The sequence below is a fragment of the Elephantulus edwardii genome, unplaced genomic scaffold (assembly GCF_000299155.1).
Source record: "Elephantulus edwardii isolate Elephantulus edwardi_28Jun2011 unplaced genomic scaffold, EleEdw1.0 scaffold00227, whole genome shotgun sequence".
Taxonomy (NCBI): domain Eukaryota; kingdom Metazoa; phylum Chordata; class Mammalia; order Macroscelidea; family Macroscelididae; genus Elephantulus; species Elephantulus edwardii.
The window spans coordinates 2,463,690-2,486,932 of record NW_006399977.1 but is presented as its reverse complement, the minus strand read 5'-3'; the positions used below and the strand labels follow the sequence as shown (position 1 = coordinate 2,486,932).

General features: G+C 39.8%; 1 protein-coding gene across 1 annotated transcript in view; it reads right to left on the bottom strand.

Moving 5' to 3' along the window:
• The window catches only part of WDR63 (WD repeat domain 63), a 103,253-nt gene extending 80,508 nt beyond the window's left edge, over window positions 1–22,745 (bottom strand). The window contains exons 1-6 of the mRNA XM_006898379.1: window positions 22,712–22,745; window positions 14,770–14,951; window positions 13,387–13,491; window positions 11,927–12,076; window positions 9,737–9,936; window positions 5,277–5,382 (exon numbers count right to left, since the gene is read on the bottom strand). Coding sequence (XP_006898441.1) covers window positions 5,277–5,382; window positions 9,737–9,936; window positions 11,927–12,076; window positions 13,387–13,491; window positions 14,770–14,951; window positions 22,712–22,745 — 777 coding nt within the window. The remainder of the gene's footprint in view (window positions 1–5,276; window positions 5,383–9,736; window positions 9,937–11,926; window positions 12,077–13,386; window positions 13,492–14,769; window positions 14,952–22,711) is intronic.
• Between the last annotated feature and the right edge of the window lie 498 nt (window positions 22,746–23,243).

Sequence of the window (23,243 nt, the reverse complement as noted above, 5' to 3'; positions counted from 1 at the left end):
TCAGTATATTCCTTCCATCTTCTTTTGATACCTCCTGGATCATTTAACATTCTGCCTAAAGCATCCTTGATTATAGCAACTCGAGGTTTGAATTTGTCCTTCAGTTCCTTGAGCTTAAGAAATGCTGAATGAGTTCTGCCCTTGTGATTTTCTGACTCTAGCTCCTCACACATTTCATTTACAATAGCCAACCACAAGTTGAGATACTTGGGAGTGAATCTTATTAGAAATACAAAATACCTACACAAGGAAAACTACAGAACGTTTTACTAAGACATAATAAAAGACCTAAAGAAATGGAAAAATATGTCCTGTTCATGGATAGGAAGACTCAATATTGTAAAAATGACAATCACGCCAAAAGCAATCTACATATTCAATGCAAACCCAATACAGATACCTAATTGATTTTTCAAGGAGATCAAAAGGGAAAGTATCAAGTTTATTTGGAGAGGAAAGAGACCCTGAATAAATAAAACACTTCTGAAAACAAAAATGAAGTGGAAGGCATAGCACTCTCTGACCTCAAAACCTACAACACAGCAGTAGTAACCAAAACAGTATGATACTGGTACAATGACAGGCACATAAACCAATGGAACAGAATTGAGAACCCAGAAACAGACCAGCTATCTATGATTAACTTATATTTGATAAGGAAATAAAACCTATCACATGGGGAAATGACAACCTCTTCAACAAATGGTTCTGGTAAAAACTGGACTGATACCTGCAGAAAGCTGAAACAGGATCCATATATCACACCATACACTAAAATCAATCAAGGTTGACCAGAGACTTGGGATTAAAGCCCCAAACCATGAAGTTCATAAGGGACAAACTGGGATAAAGCTTAGAAACCCTAGTCTACAGTATAAAGAGACTGCCAAATACAGCGAGTAATGTACAATCTGAACTGAATACAATTAATGAATGGGACCTTCTAAAGATTAAAACCTTGTGCACATAAAAAACTTTTTCCAACAGGGAGAAAAAAAAATACTACCTATTGGCAATACCATCTCAGAGGAGTCTTATAGTGAAATTTAAAAAATTTTTTAAAAAGACTGATAACCCAATTATAAAATGAGCAAAAGACATAGAAAGACTTTTTGCCAAGGAAAAGATTCAGATGGCCAATAGACACATGAAAAAATGCTCAAAATCACTGGCAATAAAAGTGATGCAAATCAAAATCACAATGTCAAAGTTTAACAGGAGTGCAAGTAATAAATGTTGGAGAGAATGTGGAGAGACTGGAACTGACATACACTGTTGCTGGGATTGTAAAATGGTACAACCACTCTGGAAGGCAGTTGGGCGCTTTCTCAAAAAGCTGAACATTGAAATTCCTTATGACCCAGCTATTCCACTGCTTGGGAATATATCCTGAGAAAATGAGAACTGAGGCACAGACAGAGATTTGTACACCAATGTTGATAGCAGCGTTATTCACCATTGCAAGAACATGGAAACTGACCAAATGTCCAACCACAATGGAATGGCTTGAGAAATTATGGTACATTCACATAACGGAATATTATGCAGCACGCAGTAACAACGATTTTGTAAATTACTACCTAACATGGGACTGGCGAGCATTATGCTGAGTGAACTAACTAGTCTCATAAAGACAAATACTGTATAAGACCATTATTGTACAGCATGTATGAGGATCCAAGGAAAGGAGTGCATCAAGGATGTCTTTTGTATCCAAACCTTTTCAATCTATATACAGAACAGATCATTCCCAGTGTCTATGAATGGGACAAGGACTTGATACCCATTGAGCCTATGCAGTTCCTGGTAGACAGAAGAGATGGTCAGCAAAACCAAGGAAGCTGTGGATGTTCAGGGCAAGGTCAAGTAGTGAAGCCAAGCAGGCAGGTTGCTACCCTAAGGCACACGTTCCCTTGTCCATCCCATTCCTCCACACTTCTCCCCTGCCTAAGTTACACTGGCCCTATATATACACAGGCATAGGCATCTTTAGTTGTAGCTGCGGATGGGTGTGAGTGTGTGAGTGTGGCTCCATTTCAGCTGTTTTGTCTTAGGCACCCCTCCCCCTTCTTGCCCCTCCTGCACACTCTCTTCTTATAGTCTAGTTAGAATGGCACTTCTGAGCCACAGTCCTCAGGTCTGGGCATAGGGAAGATGCTGGACAACATTCAAGAGAGACAGTGACTCTAGGATTTTTGCTAGTAGTTTGTTTACGAAGGACCTATGTGAGTAGGGGATAGGTTACCACTGTGAGGTATGACTAATAAAGGAAAGAAAGAGAGCCTATTCCTGTTGCCAGGACTGTGTCCTGTTCTATTCTGTAGTAAGGTCATGTCACTCAGGGCACTCTAGTCATTCCAGTGGAAGATGAATATAACCCAAGTAGTGATAAAAGTCTTTCCTCTCCGCACTGCAACAAGATAAACAACCTAACTGAAAAATGGGCACAGGATATGAACAGACACTTCAACAAGGAAGACATTCAGATAGCAAACAAACACATGAAGAAATGTTCAAAATCCCTAGCTCTGAGAGATGCAAATCAAAACAGCAATGAGATATCATCTCACTCTAGTAAGAATAGCAAAATTTAATAGAACAACAAACAATAAATGCTGGTGAGGTTGTGGAGGAACTGGAACTCTTACTCATTGTTGGTGGGAGTGTAAAATGGTACAACCACTGTGGAAGGTGGTATGGCGCTTTCTCAAAAAGTTGCAAATAGAAATCCCATTTGACCCAGGAATTCCTCTACTGGGAATATACCCTGATGAAACATAACTGCTACCCAAGCAGATATACGCACACCTATTTTTACTGTGGCTTTGTTTACAATAGCAAAGAGTTGGAAGCAACCCAAGAGCCCATCAACAAACGAATGGATAGAGAAGCTCTGGCATATTAACACAATGGAATTCTATGCTGCGTTGAAAAACAAGGACCTCATGAAATATTATACAAAATGAGTGACCTTGGAGGACATTATGCTGAGTGAAATATCTCAGTCACAAAAAGACAAATACTGCATAATGTCACTGTTATAAAAGAGGACTGACATTGGAGTTGGGGAGAGACTGAGAAAGAGGGGATAAATGTATACTGCATTGAAACAGATGAGAACTGCTTAAAAGGGATATATGATTAGGTATTATTGTTATGACAGGAGTCCAGAATGAAGGCTGTACAGTGGAGTGGACCTGGGGGGAGGGATTGTATAACAATGAAAGAATTTTTCTTGTACTTTTCAAAGAGAAGAGGGAATTGGGGGGATGGGCAGGGAGAAAAGTGCAACAATGAATGAATGAATGGAAATCCAAAGTCTCTGTAAAATTTCATTAAAATTAATAAGAAAAAATATTTAAAAAAATAGTCTTTCCTTCCTGACCCCAGAGGAGCTGGCTCCAGAAGGCTGGGATTCAACCCTGAATGTGTGTAAGTGCTGTCATCAGAAAACATCTTCTCGCCCTGTGGGACAGCTCCTTGATCCCTTGAGGGTTGGAGTCCATCAGGCTGAATATTGTAGAATCCTTCCCCTGTCTTACTATTAGCAACAAAGAGATGCCTACAAACCATGTCCAAACGTGTCTTCACAGTGTTTTCAGTGTGTTCCAGTTTCTGGGTCCTGGTACAGGGGCCCAGCACTCCATTTGAACATAACTATACTAAAATTTTTTTTCAAAGAAGTGTAATAAAGGAGTGATATGCAATGGGGGAAAGAAACAAACAGTAGGTTTCCTTGTTCCTTTTTAATTGCACATGTGGTGGGGGGGAATGGAGACACCTTTACCAAATGAACAATAAATAATGCACTCTCACTCAATCATTAACACAATTCTCTTCATTCTCCCTAAACATAGTGAACTTTAGTTATTATATACCATTGAGTTGGAATGAGCTTACAGATAATTTTCCTGTGGGTTTTCAGAGGCTGTATATGACATGGTAGGCCATTGCCTATCTAATCCACAACGGAGCAGCTGGTGGATTAGAACTGCTTGCCTCCTGGTTGACAGAGCAACTGCTTACCCAGTAGGTCACCAGAGCTCCCTGAACTTTATAGAGTTGCTGGAATTTTCTGCACATTTAATCCAGTCAAAAAGCATTAATGATGTTTTCTTAAAAAGAAATACATTTTTTTAAAAAGCTTAACTTGGCCTTGTTGTTAAGTGCTGTTGAGTCGTAGACAACTCATAATGATCCTACGAGCAAAAAGACCTGAACACTTGTGTGACTTTTCATCCTTTCTCCGGGTTCATAGGGTTTCCAGAGGCAAGCTATTTCGGAAGTGGATGCCACTCCTGCTTAAACTTGTTTTAATCGGGGAGCTCCACCAAACACTGTTCACCATGGGTAATCATTATCGCATTTGACACATCAGTGTCACAGTGTTATAAACTTAACCACTAAATTTAATTTTGGGGGGAAAAAAGTAAAAACGAACAACAAATATTAGGCACACTAGTATACCATTGATTCTACCTCTCTAAACTCTGCTATCAACTTGATGAAACTTTGTCAAGCTCTTCCTCTAGTTTAGAAGTACCATGGCTCTGTGAGGGTCTTCACACTAGTGCACAAGAGCCTTAAAAACATCTCTCAGAGGCAGTGAGGGTGACATAAGCTGGGTAATAACAGTGAAATACACACACGTGTATCTGGATTGGGTTCAGGCTGCCATTTATAATGATGCTATTCTGATAAATTCTTATCATCATGCAGCAGCAGTAGCAGTACGGTCATTCTCGACATTCACAGTATCTTCATTCTTGTCATCCTATGAAAGTCAGTGATGAGTTACCTAAGCTTACATGGAAGAGGACACACGAATAAAAGAAACTATACCACCTACAAAATAATTGCTAACTTACAATTAGAAAAACATCTTCCTGGTGAGCTCTGGTGGCCTAGTGGCAAGAAGCTGCACTGCAACCCCAGAGGTACGTGGTTCGAATCCACCAGATCCTTTGCTGGAGAAGGAGGGACAATCACCTCCTGTATCAGTCAGATCTGATTTGACACGAGAGAGAGAGAAAGAGAGAGAGAGAGAGAGAGAGAGAGAGAGAGAGAGAGAGAGAGAAACATCCTCCCACATTCATCTTGTAGATATTCACATTATGCTTAGGAAAGAGAAGCTCAAGAATGCAGAAAGATCATGCCATACGATGATAATTATCTCTGCAGTTTCTATCTTGACACTGTATTAAAAAATAGTTTGTTATTATAAGGAAACATGCACATTTTATGTATCTAAAATTCAATTTTTACCTGACACACACGTTGTTAAGGAAATCAGCTAAAGGTTTTGATTGGCTGAGTGTCTCTTTTTCCTCTTCTGAGAATTCTCTTGGATAATATTGGGTGGTAGCATTTTTGGGATAAGTCCTAATATATAAAACATAATACAAAACAGAAGACTGAATACCAAAAAAAAAGAAAAGAAAAAATTAGATCCGATGAAAGAAAATATAGGTTACTACAGTTCAAAGGTTTGCTTGGAGATATTAATGTTAGGATATTATTTTTCTATGTAAATTTTATCCATAAAATATGGTCATTCTTGTTATTCTAGAGAACAGAGACAATGAATACTGATTTTCATTAAGTCTGTTTTATTTCTCACTTATATAATTTGTTACTTCTATCATCTTATCATAGACATCTTACTGTCAACATTTTCCTGGCCTAATTCTACCAGGCTTGTACCAAGCAAGCTTCTCATCTCTAGGCTCTCAATTCTTTGCTCTCCAATTCATACTCTTATTTCCAAAGTCTGTTCACCCTCCCTCTCCCTTGCTTTAAAGCTTGGCAAAGTCCCTTACCATCTACCACAGAGAAATTACTTCTCTGTCCCTTTTCTACTACTTTCTATGACTTCCTCCATCCTATACAGGCAATTTCCTTATGATTCAACACTAACCCTCCTGCCTACTCCCTTGAACTGTTCAGGTCTTTCACTCCCTCATCTGGGATGTTTTCCTTACTGTTATGTGTCTAGAAATTGAATTAAAAATTCATGATTTATTATCTGTAAATCTAAAAATTATTTTAAATCCCCCCAAAATGCATGACTTATCTGATATGTCTTTATGCAATATTCAAAGCTAGCTTAAGTTCACAAAATGTTCCTTAGCATTTCATAATAATTAGTACATTGGATAAATTTTAGTTAAGAACTATGTATGAAAATGACATGGTTTGTGACCACTTAATCGGTCAGCGCTTAATTCTTAAAGTTCTTAGTTATAAATCTGGAATTAAGCCTGTTGGTTATTCCTCTTCATACGGCCAGTAATAATTTGTCTGCTGCTAATTTTTGAACCTTGCTTGTTTAACCCAATGAAGTTTGTGTCTTTCAGGCTCCAAGTGTTCTACATTAAACAGATGGCTCTACAAGGGTACCATCTTACTCAACCCTGCCTCCTAACCCTCGGCCTGTCAACTCACTTGGCATAGTAGCCAGAGCATTTAGGGAACCATACAAGTAGGGCCATGAAGAGATTCAGAGCCCTTGGAGACAGGACGATGCCCAATCTCAGCATGAAGCAGTTAAGAGTGGTCATCACACAAAATCCTCAAAGATTTTAGGGGCTGATCTCTCCAAGGGGGAATGTTAGGATTAGAACCAAGAAGTTAAGAGATAGAAGTTTATGCTTAGAAAATTTGAGCTAGCAGAACCAGGAAGCTAATGTTGACATGCATAGAATTAGAGCTATAGGTGCATGAGTGATGTCAGAAGTAGTGGACACTTTGGGCGCATGAATGATGTCAGAGAACAGGGACCAGGGTAAGAACCACCCACTAAACTTTGAACACTCCATGGCATTGTCTCATTGACCCAGATTTCAGCTTCAAAATCCCACCCAGAGAAAGAGGCTATAAATAGAGCCTCACCTTACTAGCACACTGCCTCTCCTCCATATTTCCTTTCAAGGAGGGAGGCCTATCATTTTGGGATGTAGCTTTCTAACAACTCTATTATTACTTTTTTACCTTAAAAAAAGAAAATGGCATGATTTTTGTCCTCAATTATTCTGGCTCTAGGGGAAAACAGATAGAGTACAATGTGGGTTATGAAAGAGTCCTATGATAAAATCTGCTAAGACTTTGGAGGAATCCAAAAGATGGAATCCAGAAGTAGTCAACTCTATGTGGTGATTCCAAGTCATTTTTGCAGAAGAAAAAAGCACTGAACTTGATCCAGGTAGCCAAGGTTGTTATCGTTGAGTTGCTGTCAAGTATGACTCTTAGCAATCCTCTGAACAGTCAATGTGAACCCTGCTCTATCCTGTACCAGCCTCTGAACAGTCAACGTGAACCCTGCTCTATCCTGTTCCAGCCTCTGAACAGTTAACGTGAACCCTGCTCTAACCTGTACCAGCCTCTGAACAGTCAACATGAACCCTGCTCTATCCTGTGCCAGTCTCATCATCTCTGACACACTAGAACCTACTGCTAAACTCTTGTGCCAACCCATCTCACTGGGGGTTTTCCTCTTTTTCACTGACCATCTTTCCAAGCATTTTGTCACTTTCTAAGAAATAGCCTCGCCTAGTTACAGATGTCATCTGCATAATGCAGACTGTTGATAGATCTTCCACCAATCTTTACCCCACATTTCTCCTCATAGAGCCCAGTCTCCTGGATAATCTGTTCTGCATACAGGTTGAAAAGGTATGGAGATAGGATGCATCCCTGGCATACGCCCTTCCCAATTTTGAACCATGCAGTGTTCCCTTGCTCTGTTCTGACGACTGTCTCTTGGTCCAAGTATAGGTTTCGCATTAGAACGATCAAGTGTTCTGGGATTCCCATTCTTCTCACAATCAGCCACAGTTTGTTATGATCCACACAGTCAAATGCCTTTGCATAGTCAATGAAACACAGATAGACATTCCTCTGGTATTCCCTGCTTTCAGCTAAGATCCATCTAACATTAGCTAAAATATCCCTATTACCACAACACCTTCTAAACCCAGCCTGGACTTCTGGCAGGAACTGAGGAGGACCTGAAGTGCTTGCTGCAGAGGATCAAGGACTGCAGCCTCCAATATGGATTGAGGCTGAATGTCAAGAAGACAAAGATTCTCACCACTGGACCAATTGGCAGCATCAGGATGGATGGTGAAGAGATTGAGATTGTTCAAAGCTTTAGTTTGCTTGGCTCCACTGTCAACACTCTTGGTACCAGTAGCCAGAAAATTAAAAGGCGCATTGCAATGTGAAAATCTGCTGTTAGGGACCTCTCCAAAGTACTGAAGAGCAATGGTGTCTCTCTGGAGACTAAGGTGTGTCTGATACAGGCCATGGTCTTTGCAATCACTTGTTATGCATCAGAGAGTTGGACAATGACCAAGGAGGACAGAAAGAGAATTGATGCCTTTGAGCTGTGGTGCTGGAGAAGAGTATTGAGAGTACCATGGATTACTAGGAAAACAAACAGATTCATCCTGGAAAGGGTTAAACTGGGTGGCTTCTTGGAGGCAAGGATTCTGAAGCTCTGTTTAACATACTTTGAGCATGTTATAAGGAGAGATCGATCCTTAGAGAAGGACATCATGCTTGGGAGGATGCAGGGACAGCACAGGAGGGGAAGGCCCTCTATGAGGTGGATTGATTCAGTGACGGGTAATTGGATGGGTGTGTCAGAGAGAGTGCGAATTGCACAGGACAGAGCAGAGTTTAGGGCTGTTGTACATAGGGTCGCTATGAGTCGCAAGCGACTCGACGGCACGTAACAACAACAGTTACATGTACAAAGTATGGAAGATAAAGCTTTGCCATCTTAGCCTCCAAGGAGCACTCTGCTGCATTTTTCCCCAAGATGTATATGTCTGTTCTTTTTTGACAGTCTATGGGATAATTCAGTACTCTTCTCCAACACCACAACTCAAAGGCATCAATTATCTGTTATTCTTAGTCACTGCCTAACTCTCAGATGCATATCAAGTGATTGAAAACACTATGGCCCAAATTAGGTGCACTTGAGTCTTCAAATTGAGATCATTGCTCTTCAGTATTTTGGAAAAGTCCCTGACAGCCGTCTTGTCCTTGTCTCCTGATTTCCCGATTGCTGGTACCAAGGGTGTTAATTGTTGACCCAAGCAAGATGAAATATTGACAGCTTCAATACTTTTGCACCTATCATAATGTTGACTGTTGGTCCTGTGGTGATGATATTTGTTTTCTTAATGTTGAGATGTAAGTTATATTGAAGGCCTTGATGTTCTGCAGCAAGTCTTTCGTATCCTTACGAAGGGCATTTTATGAGAAGGATTAACATAGATAAATGCAAAGGCAGGAAGATGTGGAAGAACAAATTGACTGGGAGTTAGAAGTTGTTCATTTGGTTAGAATACTGAGTACATTTCACAAATGTTAGTAGCCTGGAGAGTTAGTCAATGTTGAGTCATAGAAGGATGACCTTGTATGTTATCCTAAGGGGTATAGATATATTTCTGTAAATGATGGAGATATAATAAAAAGATTTAGGCAATGAAGTAAGATAATATTCTTTTAAAAACACTCACTCAGGTGGGTTGTTTTGGGCCATATTAAGAAAAAAGAAAATGAAGAGGTAATTGTATTATTCTAAGAGAACTGAACTACTCTGTAGAGTTTTAAGTTATTATTGTCAGTAGATTTCCATTTATTCTAAAGATCTCTCAGTAGAGTCACAGAAGTTTGTAGGTTTTACTATAATTGGCTTTCAAATGATGTCAGCCCCCTGTACACTTACCATTTTGTCTGAGTACTTATATCGCTGACTTTGGGGACAGCTAGCAGGGCAACATCTTTCTCAAGCTGTTTAACAGTGAAGTTTTTATCTTGGTAGGCTGTGCATTCAATATAGGTGTCTTTCACACTGGAAGCATCATAGTCACTAAACTTAATTGGTGCTCCAAATTCTCTTCGTTTCCGAGATATCATATATGTAATCTGAAACACACATAAACAGTAAGGGTAACGTAGTTACATCCAGGAGGAAAATGGATGTGTGCTAGACAAAGTTAGTGCTCAGCTCAGATGCCCTAGCACACTCTCCATGTGCACTTTACCTCCTCTGCATCTGAAAACTGGACGATGACTCAGGATGACAATGAAGCAGCACTGTCTTTGAGTGATGGGGTTGGAGCAGAGTGCTGCATATCCCATGGGTGGCCAAAAGAAAAAGCACGTATGTGTCTTGGAGAAAGTACAACCAGGTTGTTCCATGTAGGCAAGGATGGTGACACTTCATGTCACATACTTTGGGCATACTGTTAAGAGACGCTGTTCCTTGGAGAGGAACAGTATGCTTGGAAAGGTGGGGAGTAAGCAAAAGAAAGGAAGACCCTCAATGAGCTGGAGTGACTGTAACAACGGGCTAGGGCAGCTCAGAGGTGATGAGGATGGTGCAGGATAGGGCGAGGTTCAGATCTGGTGTTACAGGGTTGCTATGAGAGTAGTCGACTTGATGGCACCTAACAGCAACAACAACTTCACCTGCAGGGGCTTTGGATATCAATAGATGACAATGCTGCTCCTCTTTGGAGGATGCCCTGGGGAGCTCTGGTGGCCTAGTGGTAAGAACCTGTATTGCAATCCTAAAGGGACATGGTTTGAATCCACCAGCTGCTCCACTGGAGAAGGAAGGGCAATCTCCTCCATGCAATTTCCAGCCTCTGAAAAATGACTATGGGGTCTTCTAGAGGTCATCCAGTAGTCTGTGAATTATAGCGACCCCATATACAGCAGCTCTGAATCCTGCTCTATCCTGAGGCAACCTCACCGTCTCCGACACATCTACCCCCCATTACTCCAATCACTGAGTCAATCCATCTCATTGAGGGTCTTCCCTTCCTGCACTGTTCTTCCAGCCTCCCAAGTATAATATTCCTCTCCACGGACTGGTCCTGCCTTTCAATATGCCCAAAGTATGTCAGACAAAACTTCAGAATGCTTTACTCCAAGGAGCAGGCTGGTTTCACCCCCTCAAGGTTGAACCTGTTTGTCCTCGTAACAGTTCACAGTATAGTCAATACTCTTCTCCAGTACCAAAGCTCAAAGGTGTCAATTCTCCTTCTATCATCCCTAGTAACTGTTATCCAGCTTTCTGATGCATAGCATCTAATTGTGAAGACCATGGCATGCATGGATCAGGCGCACCTTAGTCTCCAGACTGACATTGTTGTAGATAGCAAAAACAACAAGTAGGATAATAGGAAACACTTTGCCTACAAACAGCTGCAAAAATAGGTCGTTTATGTCTTGACCAGTGACCAGTTGGTACATGTAGGCCCTGTTCCTTTACCTTAACTCAGGGTTGCTATGAAATGTAATTTATAATCCAGAGTTCCCTTGCTAGTTCAGACAGACGTGTGCCCCCTGTTGGACTTTCACTGAACCTTCTGCCCTTGCAGGTCATCCTCCCTTTCCCTGCCTTGCTGCCTTCCCTAATCTTGCATGTGGCACTTTCATCATAAATTAGTGGCTCACCAATCTTTCTCTCAGGGGCACCTTGGGAATCAAACCATAAAGATGCTCATTCATCTATCAAATAGAACCATATCTCATAGCAGACATATATTCTAAAATAACCAGGCTGCTCCTTGGAGGCAAAGATTCTTAAGCTCTGTCTCACTTACTTTGGACGTGTTGCAAGGAGGGACCAATCCTTGGATATCATGCTTGGGAGGGTGGAGGGACAGCACAAGAAAAGAAGATCCTGGATGAGATGGATTGACTCAGTGACTGGGGTAATGGGAGTAGATGTGTCAGATACAATGAGGTTGACTCAGGTTAGAGCAGGGTTCAGAGCTGTTGTACATATGGTCGCTATGTGTCATAAGTGACTCAACAGCACATAACAACAACAACATTGTGAAACCCTTAAGAATAATTTAAGGTGGGTAGGTATATGTGAGGAGATAAGATTTAAGTCTCTGACCTGTCTTTTAGATTCTTTAACTGATTCATCATCAATTTCTTTTTCACTGCCCAAAGAAACCCATGGTTTAGAGACCGGTGGTTTATAAATATGCTTATCTTCAATATCACCTTCTTTATATTCTTCTTGTTCTTCAGGCACTTCTGGGGCCTAGAATAAAAAAAAATAGCATTCAAAAGCATATGGTCAAATTTAAGTTATAGCTACATTATACAATTTGTAGTAAACTTTATCTTTACATAAGGCCATTAAGTATTTTACTTATTTGTTTTTCTTGTTGTTGATTTACGCTTTTGAATGATGAGTAAGAAACTAAGTGAATTAAATAAAGAATAAAGACATATTAAGGACATGAAGAGAAGAAATGAAGAAAATATGGAAGAAGAAAAAAAGGGGAATATATAATAAAAAAAACCTATTTACTGTAATTTTACATCTTTACTAATATGCTGTTGTTTGGGGCTGTGGAATCAGCTCCAGTTCATAGGGACTTTATGTACAACAGAAGGAAATTCTTCTGCCCAGCCACACACCACCTTCACAGTCTCCACCATGTTTAAGACTATTACTGCATCTGTTCCGTCATTCTACTTTGTTGAGAGTCATCATCTCTTTCTCTGACCCTCTACTTTTCCAAATATGGTGTCTTTTGAGGAGTCTGGCCTCCTCTAGACAATATACACAAAAGGTATGAGATGAAGTCTCACTATCCTTGCCTCTACGAGACATTCAGGCTTTTCAAAGTGCTCAAGAGGAACAATTTCAGTTTAGAGATTAAGGTGTACCTGACCTAAGTCAGTATTTTTCATTGCTTTGCTTGTATGTAAAAGTTGGACAATGAATAAAGAAGACATAAGAATTGATGTCTTTGAATCGTGGTATTGGCAAGAACATTGAATATATCATGAATTTGGCACAGATTACCAAAAAAGCAAACAAATATGGAAGTGGGGAAGCCAGATGCCTCTTGAAGATAAAGATGGTGTAGGTTTATTCCACACACTTCAGGCTTGTTATCAAGAGGTTCCAGTCCCTGGAGAAAGGCATCATGTTTGGTAAACTAGAGGATTATTAAAAAAGAGAAAGACACCCTCTCCCTAATGATACAGATAGAAACACTGGCTCCAATAATAGGCTTAAGCACATCAGATATTGTGAGGATGATGCAGGATTGGGCTGGATTTCATTGTGTTCTATATTTTCTTGTATTTCATTTGTTGTTAGGGTCGCAGTGAGCCGGAGCTAACTTGATGGCACCTAACAATAACAACAGCATACGCTTCCCTGAGAAAGCTGATTTAATTCATCCCACATTTACTGCTAATCTACTCCAGGTATCATGACCTGGGCCCCATGTAAATAAACAAAGACAAAAGTCATAACCAAATAGAGGACTCCTCCACGAACACAGTTTGCTCCTGATAGTCAATAACTTGCATGAGTTTGGGAATAACACTTACATTGAAATAGTTTTCTTTCCCCTCTTCAGTTCCAATGATATAAAAGTTAAGTCCATATTTAAAGTCTTTGTCATAAACAAGCAGAATCTCAGGTCCAGGATATTCCTACAAGAATATAATCAAAAGAAAAGGTTAATGCAATGGACATTCAGTTTGGTCAGATACTGACACATAAAATTGAGATTTCTCTAATAGAAATAAAATACGTAATATAACCATACTGCTATTTTATGGCTATTGAGATCGCATTGTTAGTTGCTGTCAGGTTTGTACCTGGACTCATGGAATGAAGAGCTACCTGGTTCTGACCCATCCCCATGACTAGCTGCAAATCCTATCTTCATCCTCAGTCAAGTTTTCATTGTCTGAGATGTAAAATAAAATCACCAAACCTTCCTTCCTACTCCATCTTACTTTGGAATTTCTGCTGAAGTGTGTTGAACATCACAGCAATCTATAAGCTTCCACTGAATATTGGTGGTAACTATGTGTGAGGAGCCCTGGGTGGGAGCTGAACCCAGATTTTCTCCATGGAAATGAAGGATTCTACCACTGAACAACACTATTAATAACCTCAAATCCAAAAATCATTTTATTAACTGAAAAAGCTCTTAAAACACAATAGAAGAATTCCGAGTAAGATGGCAGACTAGATAGGTAGTAGTCCAGATCCTCTTCAATAAAGGCATCATAAAACAAAGACAACACAGAGATAATAATTCTGGAACCACGAGTTCATAAAGAAAAGACAAAGAAATTCTTTAAATACTGAATGGAGAAAACGGAATGAAACCATTGAATAAAGAGACAGAATACAAAACCATAAATTGTGTAACCAAGCCACTTTGAATAGCTGTATGGCTGTGTGTGAGCCTGGATGGTTGGTGATGTCCACACCAAAGACTAGTCATTCATCTGTTGACAGACACTCGAGTTCTTTCTAGTTAAAACTAGGCATTGATGAGCTAAATTTTGGGGTGTGGGATTACATAACCATTTTTATTTAAAAAAACTTTTTAAAAAATTATTTGTGTGTGTGTGTGTGTGTGTGTGTGTGTGTATTGTCAAATTGGATCTGACTGGTACAGGAGGAGATTGCCCTTCCTTCTCCAGCAGAGGATCTGGTGGATTCTAACTGTGTACCTCTGGGATTGTAGTGCAACTTCTTACCATTAGGCCACCAGAGCTCCCTTACATAATCATCCTTGATGGGACTTTACTATTCACTGAGGATCATCAAAAACTGAATTCTAAAAGCAACATGGACACAATAATGGGTAATATCAGATTTGAATTTCAGCACTCATTCCAGTTTATGCTATTAAATATTGGGGAAAAGGAACATTTTGAGGTAAAACTGAAAAAGAGAAACATTATATTTACCAAGATAACTTTTTTTACTGGGTAGAAATCAGATACTGCAGCTCTGTTGTTCAAGTCCTCGATAATATCTTCTTTTTTGATAAGTTTATAAGGTTTTTCATCTGTGATATCTTCATTTATTCGGCAGTTAAATATCTCCTGGGTCTTGGTACTTAATACTAGAGGAAAAATTTCAGGATGACCTAGGAAAGACAAAGAACGATTTGGATATCAAATGCAACCACTTACAACATTAGCGGGGTGTGGGGGGGAACATGTAATTGTTTGCTTAAAAGTAATTCTCTCGATAAACATATAAAAAGACTTTTAAAAACACTATTACTGTTTTACATAAATATATGAATCTATATGCTGAACAGATCATCTGGGAAGCTGGGTATCAGGATTGGAGGAAGACTTATCAACAACCTGCAATATGTAGATGATACAACCTTGTTAAAACTGAGGAGGACCTAAAGCGCTTGCTTCAAAAGGTCAAGGACTGCAGCCTTCAATATGGATTGAAGCTCAACATCAAGAAAAGAAAGATTCTCACCACTGGGCCAACCAGCAACATCATGATAAACAGTGCAAAGATTGAGATTGTTAACAATTACACCTTGCTCAACTCCACAATCAATGCTCTTGGTGCCAGCCACCAGGAAATCAGAAGACGAACCACATTTGGAAAGTCTGCTGTCAGAGACCTCTCCAGAGTACTGAAGAAGTAACAATGCCAGTCCAAAGATTAAGATGGGCCTGATCCAAGCCATGGTATTTGCAATTATGTGCTATGCATAAAAAAACTGAATAATGACTAGGGATGATAGGAGAATTGATGCTCTGAGGTGTGGTGACGGAGAAGAGTATTAAATATACCATGGACTGCTAAAAGAACAAACAGATTTATCATGGAGAGGGTGAAACCAGGATGCTCCTTGGAGGCAAAGATTATGAAGCTCCATCTTACATACTTTGGACATATTGCAAGGTGTGATCAGTCCTTGGAGAGGGATGTCATGCTTGGGAAGGTGAAGGGACAGAGCAAGAGAAGAAGAACCTCCATGAGATGGAATGATTCAGTAACTGGGGTAATGGGGGTAGGTGTATCAGAGACAGTAAGGTTGGCACAAGATAGAGCAGGGTTTAGGCTTTGTTGCTATAAGTAGCAGGTGACTAGATGGCATATAACAACAGCATGTATCATGAGAATTTCTGGAAAAGGTAGAAAAAAGAAAATGACATTATTTTTGGTATACCACCTTTAAACAGAGTATTTTTATTAATATCTTCCTTTATTTACTTGTAACTAATCTGTATGTCAATTGGCATACCATCTATTCCTAGGACCTTATTTTTTGCTATTTCCCTCAAAGCAGCCTGAACTTCTTCATCACCATAGGCTTTTGCTCATGTTGTTTCATGAAATTCTTCTATGTCTGCCAATTCCTTTTGTTACAGTGACTCAGTATATTCTTTTTATCTTCTTTTGATACTTCCTGGATCATTTAATATTCTTCCTAAAGCATCCTTGATTATAGCAACTCAAGGTTTGAATTTGTTCTTCAGTTCCTTGAGTTTAAGAAATGCTGAGTGAGTTCGGTCCTTTTGATTTTCTGACTCCAACTCCTTGCACATGTCATTGTAACATTTTACTTTGTTATCCCGTGCTGCCTTTTGAAATCTTCTATTCAGCTCTTTAGTATCTTGAATTCTTCCTTCTGCTTTGGCTTCTCTGTGCACCAGTACAATATTCAGAGTCTCCTCTAACATCCATTTTGGTCTTTTCTTCCTCTTCTGTCTTTGTAATGACCATTTGCACTTTTCCTGGATTATACCCTTAATATCCTCCCACAGATCATCTGGTCTCAGGTGGTTGATGAGTCTTCATTTTATCTTGATGCCACCTTCCTTCTTCTTTATAGAGTCCAGCTTCTCAAACGATTTGCTCAGCACACAAATTGAACACATACAGAGAAAAGATACAACTCTGATGCATACCTTACTAATTTTAAACCATGTCAGTCAAGAGATAAAGGTGTGCCAGGCCCTAGTCTTCACAATTACTTGCTATGCAGCAGAGATCTGGACGATGACTAAGGATGACAGAAGAAAAATTGATGTCTTCATGTTGTTTTGCTGTAGACAAGTATTGAACATACCATGGAGAGCCCTGAGAACAAACAGGTCTGACTTGGAGAAGGTGAAACCAAGTTTCTCCTTTGGAGGCAAGGATTTTGAATCTCTGTTTCACATACCTTGGGAATGTTGACAGAAAGGGCCAGTCCAGGAGACTCACTGGTCCAGGAAAAGGATGTCATGCTTGGAAGGATGAAGGGACAGCACAGGAGAGGAAGACCAGAATGAGATGGATTGACACATTAACTGGGGTAATGTGGGTAGGTGTGCTGGAGTCACCGCTGGATAGGGCTGGAGTCAGAGCTCTAGTGCAAAGGATTGCTATGACTTTCAGGTGACTTGATGGCAACACAACAACAACAACAATGGTGCTACTTTGTTCTGTAAAGACAACAGCTTCTTGGTTCAAATATAGGTTTCACATGGGCACAATTAAGTGTTTTGAGATTCTCATCCTTCTCAATGTTAGCCATAATGTGTTATGATCTACAAAGTCAAATCCCAAATAACTTCATCATTCTGGTGGGAGTCAACTGTTCCAACAAACAGGTGCAGTGTTGGAAGTGATTATTTATCAATACCAAGAAATTTGGAAGATAGCTACCTGGCCAACCAACTAGAAGACATTAATATTTGTGCTTATTTTAAAAAGGTGATCCAACAGAATATAGGGATTATGGAATAATATCATCAGTATCACATACAAGCAAAATCTTGCTGAAGACAATTTTAAAACAGTGCGAGCAGTAAATCTATAGGGGATTATTCAAGCTGGATTCAGAAGTGAAAGAAGGAGCTCAAGAAGCTTCCATGGATGTTCTCATCCCTTTCCACCCACTCCAGGGCAGTCTTCATCAGTCACAAGCACTAGAACAGTGGACGGAAGAGGACAAGGTAACAGTTGACCTTCTGACTTTCTCAGGGAGTTCTGGTGGCCAAGTGGTTACAGGAGATACATTGCCAAGACAAACGCAGGCAGTTCAAATCCAGCAGTTGCTTCTCAGGAAAAAGATGGACAATCTTCTTCCAGGTGATCTAAAACCTCTGCAAATCACTGGATGCTCGGCTATGAGTCAGCTCCAAGTAGACAATACATAACAACAACATCTCTTCTCTTCTCTCAGGCTCCTGAGTAGTATAAAGGGTTAGCTTAACTTAGCTGCTAACTAAAAAGTTGGAAGTCAAAGTTTACCAGAAAGGATCTGCCAAAGAAAGATGTGGTGAACGGCTTCCAAATAACCGCTATTTTAAACCAAATGGACTAAAAAAACCAAAAAAACAAAACAACAACCAAAAAAACCCAAATGGACTCAGACTACATGTGAAATGAAGTCTTGAGATGCAGGTTCAGCATGAATGAATGGATTTTGAAGAATATAAAAAGAGAACATAAAATGTACAGAGACCTGGGAACACCCAACCTTACTTCTTCTTTCCACTCCCCCCATTGTGTTTCAGTTTACCCCACCCTGGGAGGACAGGAACGCCCTGCTAAGTAATCCTACTCCTTTCCACTCCCCTCATTCGTGCTCCTATATAATCTCTGTATGATTTCAATAAAGTTGAGACTTGATCGGAAAAAAAATTTAAAAAAAAAAGTACAGAGACCCATTTTCTTAGTGGTTACCAGGGGGTAAGGGGGAGAAAGAAAGGATGCACTATTGTTTATGAAGTACTGAGGTTTGGTTTATGGAGATGAAAAAATCCTATTGATAATGTATATAAGGACTGATGTTTACACAGCTGATTAATGTAATTGCTGACAATAAGCTGCACACCTGTAAAAAGTTGAATTGGCAACTTCTGTTCTGTCATATATTTACAACAATGACAAGAAAGAGAAGTACTGGGAACTGTTAAAACAAACATCTTAACCATCCAAGCAGATATATGCACACCCATGTTTATTGCGGCTTTGTTCACAATAGCAAAGAGCTGGAAACAACCCAAGTGCCCATCAACAAATGAGTGGATAGAGAAGCTCTGGTATATTCACACGGTGGAGTACCATGCAGCATTGAAAAACAAGGAACTCATGAAATATTATGCAAAATGGAGGACCCTGGAGGAAATTATGCTGAGTGAAATATCTCAGTTATGAAAGGACAAATATTGCATGCATAGAGCCACTGTTATAAAACAGGTGGACATAGAGGTTGAGGGAAGACAGTGAAAGAGGGGATGAATGATGTATATTGCATTGAAACTTATGAGGGAGAGATCTATTTAAAAGAGATAGATGAATGGATATTCTTGTCATTACAGAAGTCCAGAATGAAGACTACATAGTGGAATGAACTTAGGGGGAGGGATTGAATAACAATGAAAGAGTTTTTCTTTCCAAGAAGAGTGATTTCGGGGGAGGGGGTGGGAAGGGAGAAAGTACAACAATGAATGACTGGAAATCCTTGGTCATGATTTCCTGAGACATTCCAGTTCATTGGTTAATTATATTTTTACAGCTTCTGTTCTACCTCCTAGTTTGTTGCATAGTGGCTGAAGTCTTAGAAGCTTGAAAGTGGCCATGCAAGGCAAAAAAAACCCCTGGTCTCTATGTGACCAGGAGCATGGTGCTGTGTGTGCGGGTGTTGTGGCAGTTTTGGGACATGAAGAACTACTCTGCCTCCAGGAGCCAGGCAAGCCAGGCTTGGCCTAGGGTTTAAGGCAGCAGGGGGCTTCAAGCCCAAAAGGGCCCTCAGGCCTGTGGCCCTCGGGGCAGTCTTTCATTGTTTTTGTTCATACATTCCTCTAGGTCGTATAGCCCTGGTGTACAAGTTGTTGTACCACGGTCACTTTTGGTTGCTGTGAGGCTGAGCACTGTGACACTGATGTGTCAAATGCATTAATGGTTGGCTACCCAATGCAGACAGAGAGTGGGGTGGAGCTCCCTGATTGAAACAAGCTCGGAAGGAGGAGTGGCATCCACTTCCATAATAGCTTGCCTCTGGCAACCCTATGAACCTGGAGAGAGGATGAAAGGCACCCAAGCGTCAAGGACTCTCCTTTATAGGGTCACTATGGGTCACCTGTGACTCTGGGGCACTTAACAACAACAACAATAACAGCTATGTGACCAGAGCAACATGGGGAAGAGTCAGGAATAGGAGGATACAATGGAAAAATTACTTCCATGAACAAAATTTCTTCCATTCATTGCCATGTGGTGTTGTTAGGTGTCATAGAACTGAGCATAGATCCTATGAACAATATAGAATTTAACCTTGCCCTATCCTCTGTTATCTTCACCATTTCTTGATCACATAGCTGTGGTGACTGTATCAATTTATCCTGTAGAGGGTCTTTCTCTTTCTTTCTGACCTTTCCAATCATGATGTCCCTTTCCAAAAAAATGGTCTTCCTAATGGTATGCCCAAAGTATGTGAGATGAAAGGTCTCCATTCCTGCCTCCAAGGAGCACTCGGGTGCACTGAGATCCACTGGTGGATGCAAACCCCAAGTGCAGAGCTGTCCAGCCTCTTGGTTAAAGTGTATCTCACAAGGGACTATACCAGCACAGCCTCTCAATTTTTGTTGCTGCTTATTATTTTCTGTTAGGTGTTGTCGAGTATGACTCATTGTGGTCCTCTGAACAACCAACCTGAACACTGTCCTATCCCGTGCCATCCTCATAATTCCCGACACACTGGAGCTCATTATCACAGGCCCACGTCAACTGGCCTGATTGAGGGGCTTCCTTCTTTAACCACACCTCCATTTTGCCAAGCATGAAGTTCCCCTCCAAGTGATAGCCTCTCCTAACAACATGTCTAAAGTATGTGACATAAAACTTCATCATCTTTATCTTCAAAGAGAACTCTGGCTGCACCTTCTCCAAGCATAGCTGTTTGTTTATTTGTCAGTCCATGGGATCTTCAGCACTATTCTCCAGTAACATATTTCAGAGGAATCAATTCGTCTTCTGGCATCTTTATTAATTTTCCAGCTTTCACATGCATACATAGCAAGTGACTAAAAAGACCATGGCCTTAATCAGGCAAATATTAGTCCTCAAACTGACATCATTATTCCTCAATAGTTTGGAGAGGTTGCTGACTACGGACTTTCCCAGTGCAATTTGTCTCCTGATCTCCTCCTGACTGCTGTTACCAAATGCATTGATTGTAGATCCAAGTAAGAGGAAATTGTTGACAGTCTCTGTTCTTTCTCTATCCATCATGATGCTGCTATTGGTCCAGTTGCAAGGATTTTTGTCTTTGTTATGTTGAAATGCAAACCATATTGAAGGCTGCAGTGTTTAACCTTGTGCATCAAGTGCTTCAAGTCCTCCTCACTTTCAGCAAGCAAGGTTGTGTTTTTCTGTATAATGAAGGTTATTGATGAGTCTCCTTTGTTCCTGAAGCCACATTCTTTTTCATAAAGTCCAACTTCTTGAATAGTTTGCTAAACATACAGATTAAGTAAGTTTGGATGAAGGATACAACCCTGAGGCACACCTTTTCTAATTTTAAGCCATGCAGGGTTCCCTTGATGTGTTTACATAACAGCCTCCTGGTCTAAGTAGTTTCCACAATCATAGTTGACCTTATATACATCAGGACAAAAAACTGTATCCCTCAATTAAAATTTTCTTAAAAACCAAACAATAACTTAACATAATTAGTAAAAAAACCCCATTCCTTAATAAGTATTACAATGTTTTAAGATATGGCTAATGGATCATAATCACAACTACCAGCAAGGTGGCAGTGAGTTCATGTTAATGGGGGGAGAAAGCCTCAGAAAGGCAGAGTGAGAATCGTGCACAGCTTGGAAGAATGTAATCAGTGTCACTGAAATGTGCATATAGAAAGTTGGTGCATATTTCTGCTTTGTATATTCTCAATAAGAACAAAAAATATAAAATATATTCTTTTAAAACACAACAATCAAAACACCTACATTGGCATGCTCTACTCTGACACGTATTGGCTGCCATGAATTGGAATCAATTAGACAGCAACTGGTATTAGTATTCCCTCTCTTAGTCCTTTTTAATCCTTTTTGTCACCATCAGCCTTCCTCATGAGCTTCAGCCACTCCAGTCTCAGCTCTGCTGCTGCCCTCAGCACTCACCCAACTGCACGTTCCTCTTCTGCTATGCACACACCCCGATTCCGACACCATCCCCCAGATGCCTGGTATCCTGGTACCCCTCCTTCCACTGCTCAGATGGATTAGAGAGGGCATGTATGTGGTGTCTCAAGTCCTTAATTTCTTTTCCAAAACTAATAACTTCCCTGAAAGGTCTAGGGTATTGTTCAAGTTATTTTTATGGTAATTTTCAGGTAATTTTAATGGTAATCTGAGGGTTTTTTAGTGATATTGTGCGTAACATTAATGAAATGAGGACGTATATCCCAAATCACAGTAAGTTAGTATAAAAAATTAAAACATAGAATATAAGTTATTTATAAGTTAAGGACAAATTTCCCATTTAAAAAAAAATGTTCCCTATACATAATACAAACACCTAACATAATACAAACACAGTATATCAGCTGCTCAATAATCAACTGTCGAAGTAAATCACATATAAGAAGTCCTTCACAACAATTATGGCTGGTAATTATAGGGTCAAATGCTCAATTAAAAATTCTGTGGTTTTGCTTTTGGAAACCACTAGGTGGAAGTGTGTGAGCTACCCTGGGCTAGTGCATCTATGGGTGTCTCTGGAATTGAGACAAGTGTTAAGAACACCAAACTTCTTGCTATCTAAGTAACTAGGAAAACATGACATTTAAAATGCATGAATTGATAAATATATATAATAGGTTACTCATATTTAAAAGTATAGTTTTAATAGTCTATGTACATAAGTGCATACCAGCATTACAATCAAGGTAGAAAACATCCACCATATCGGAAAGTTTCCTCTTATCTTCAATCCCAGGATCTCTCTTCCAACTCCAAGCAATCATTGATACTCATTCTGTCACTAAAGATTCGTTTTGCCCCTGATGGAATTTAAAGTATGAAATATATCTATGTGCTCTTTTGTCTGGATGGTTTTATTCAGCATAATTATTCTGAGATTTATTCTTGCTTCTGCCCATAATCTTGCATATTTATACCTTTTTATTGCTGATTTGTATTTCACAAAAGACAAAAAAATATTAGGTAAGATTTCTTAAGATTCATGGATTTTGGCATTGTTACCCAAAAAATGTTTACCTAATCCAAGATAACAATGCTTTTCTCCTATGTTTTCTTCTAGAAGTTTTTGAACTATCTGGTTTTATATCTAGAGCTATGATCCATCCTGAATTCATTTTTGTGTATGTTATGAAATATGATGGAAGATAACTTTTCTGCATATGAAATAACTCTATAGGCCAGGTGAGAACTTCCTGATCAAA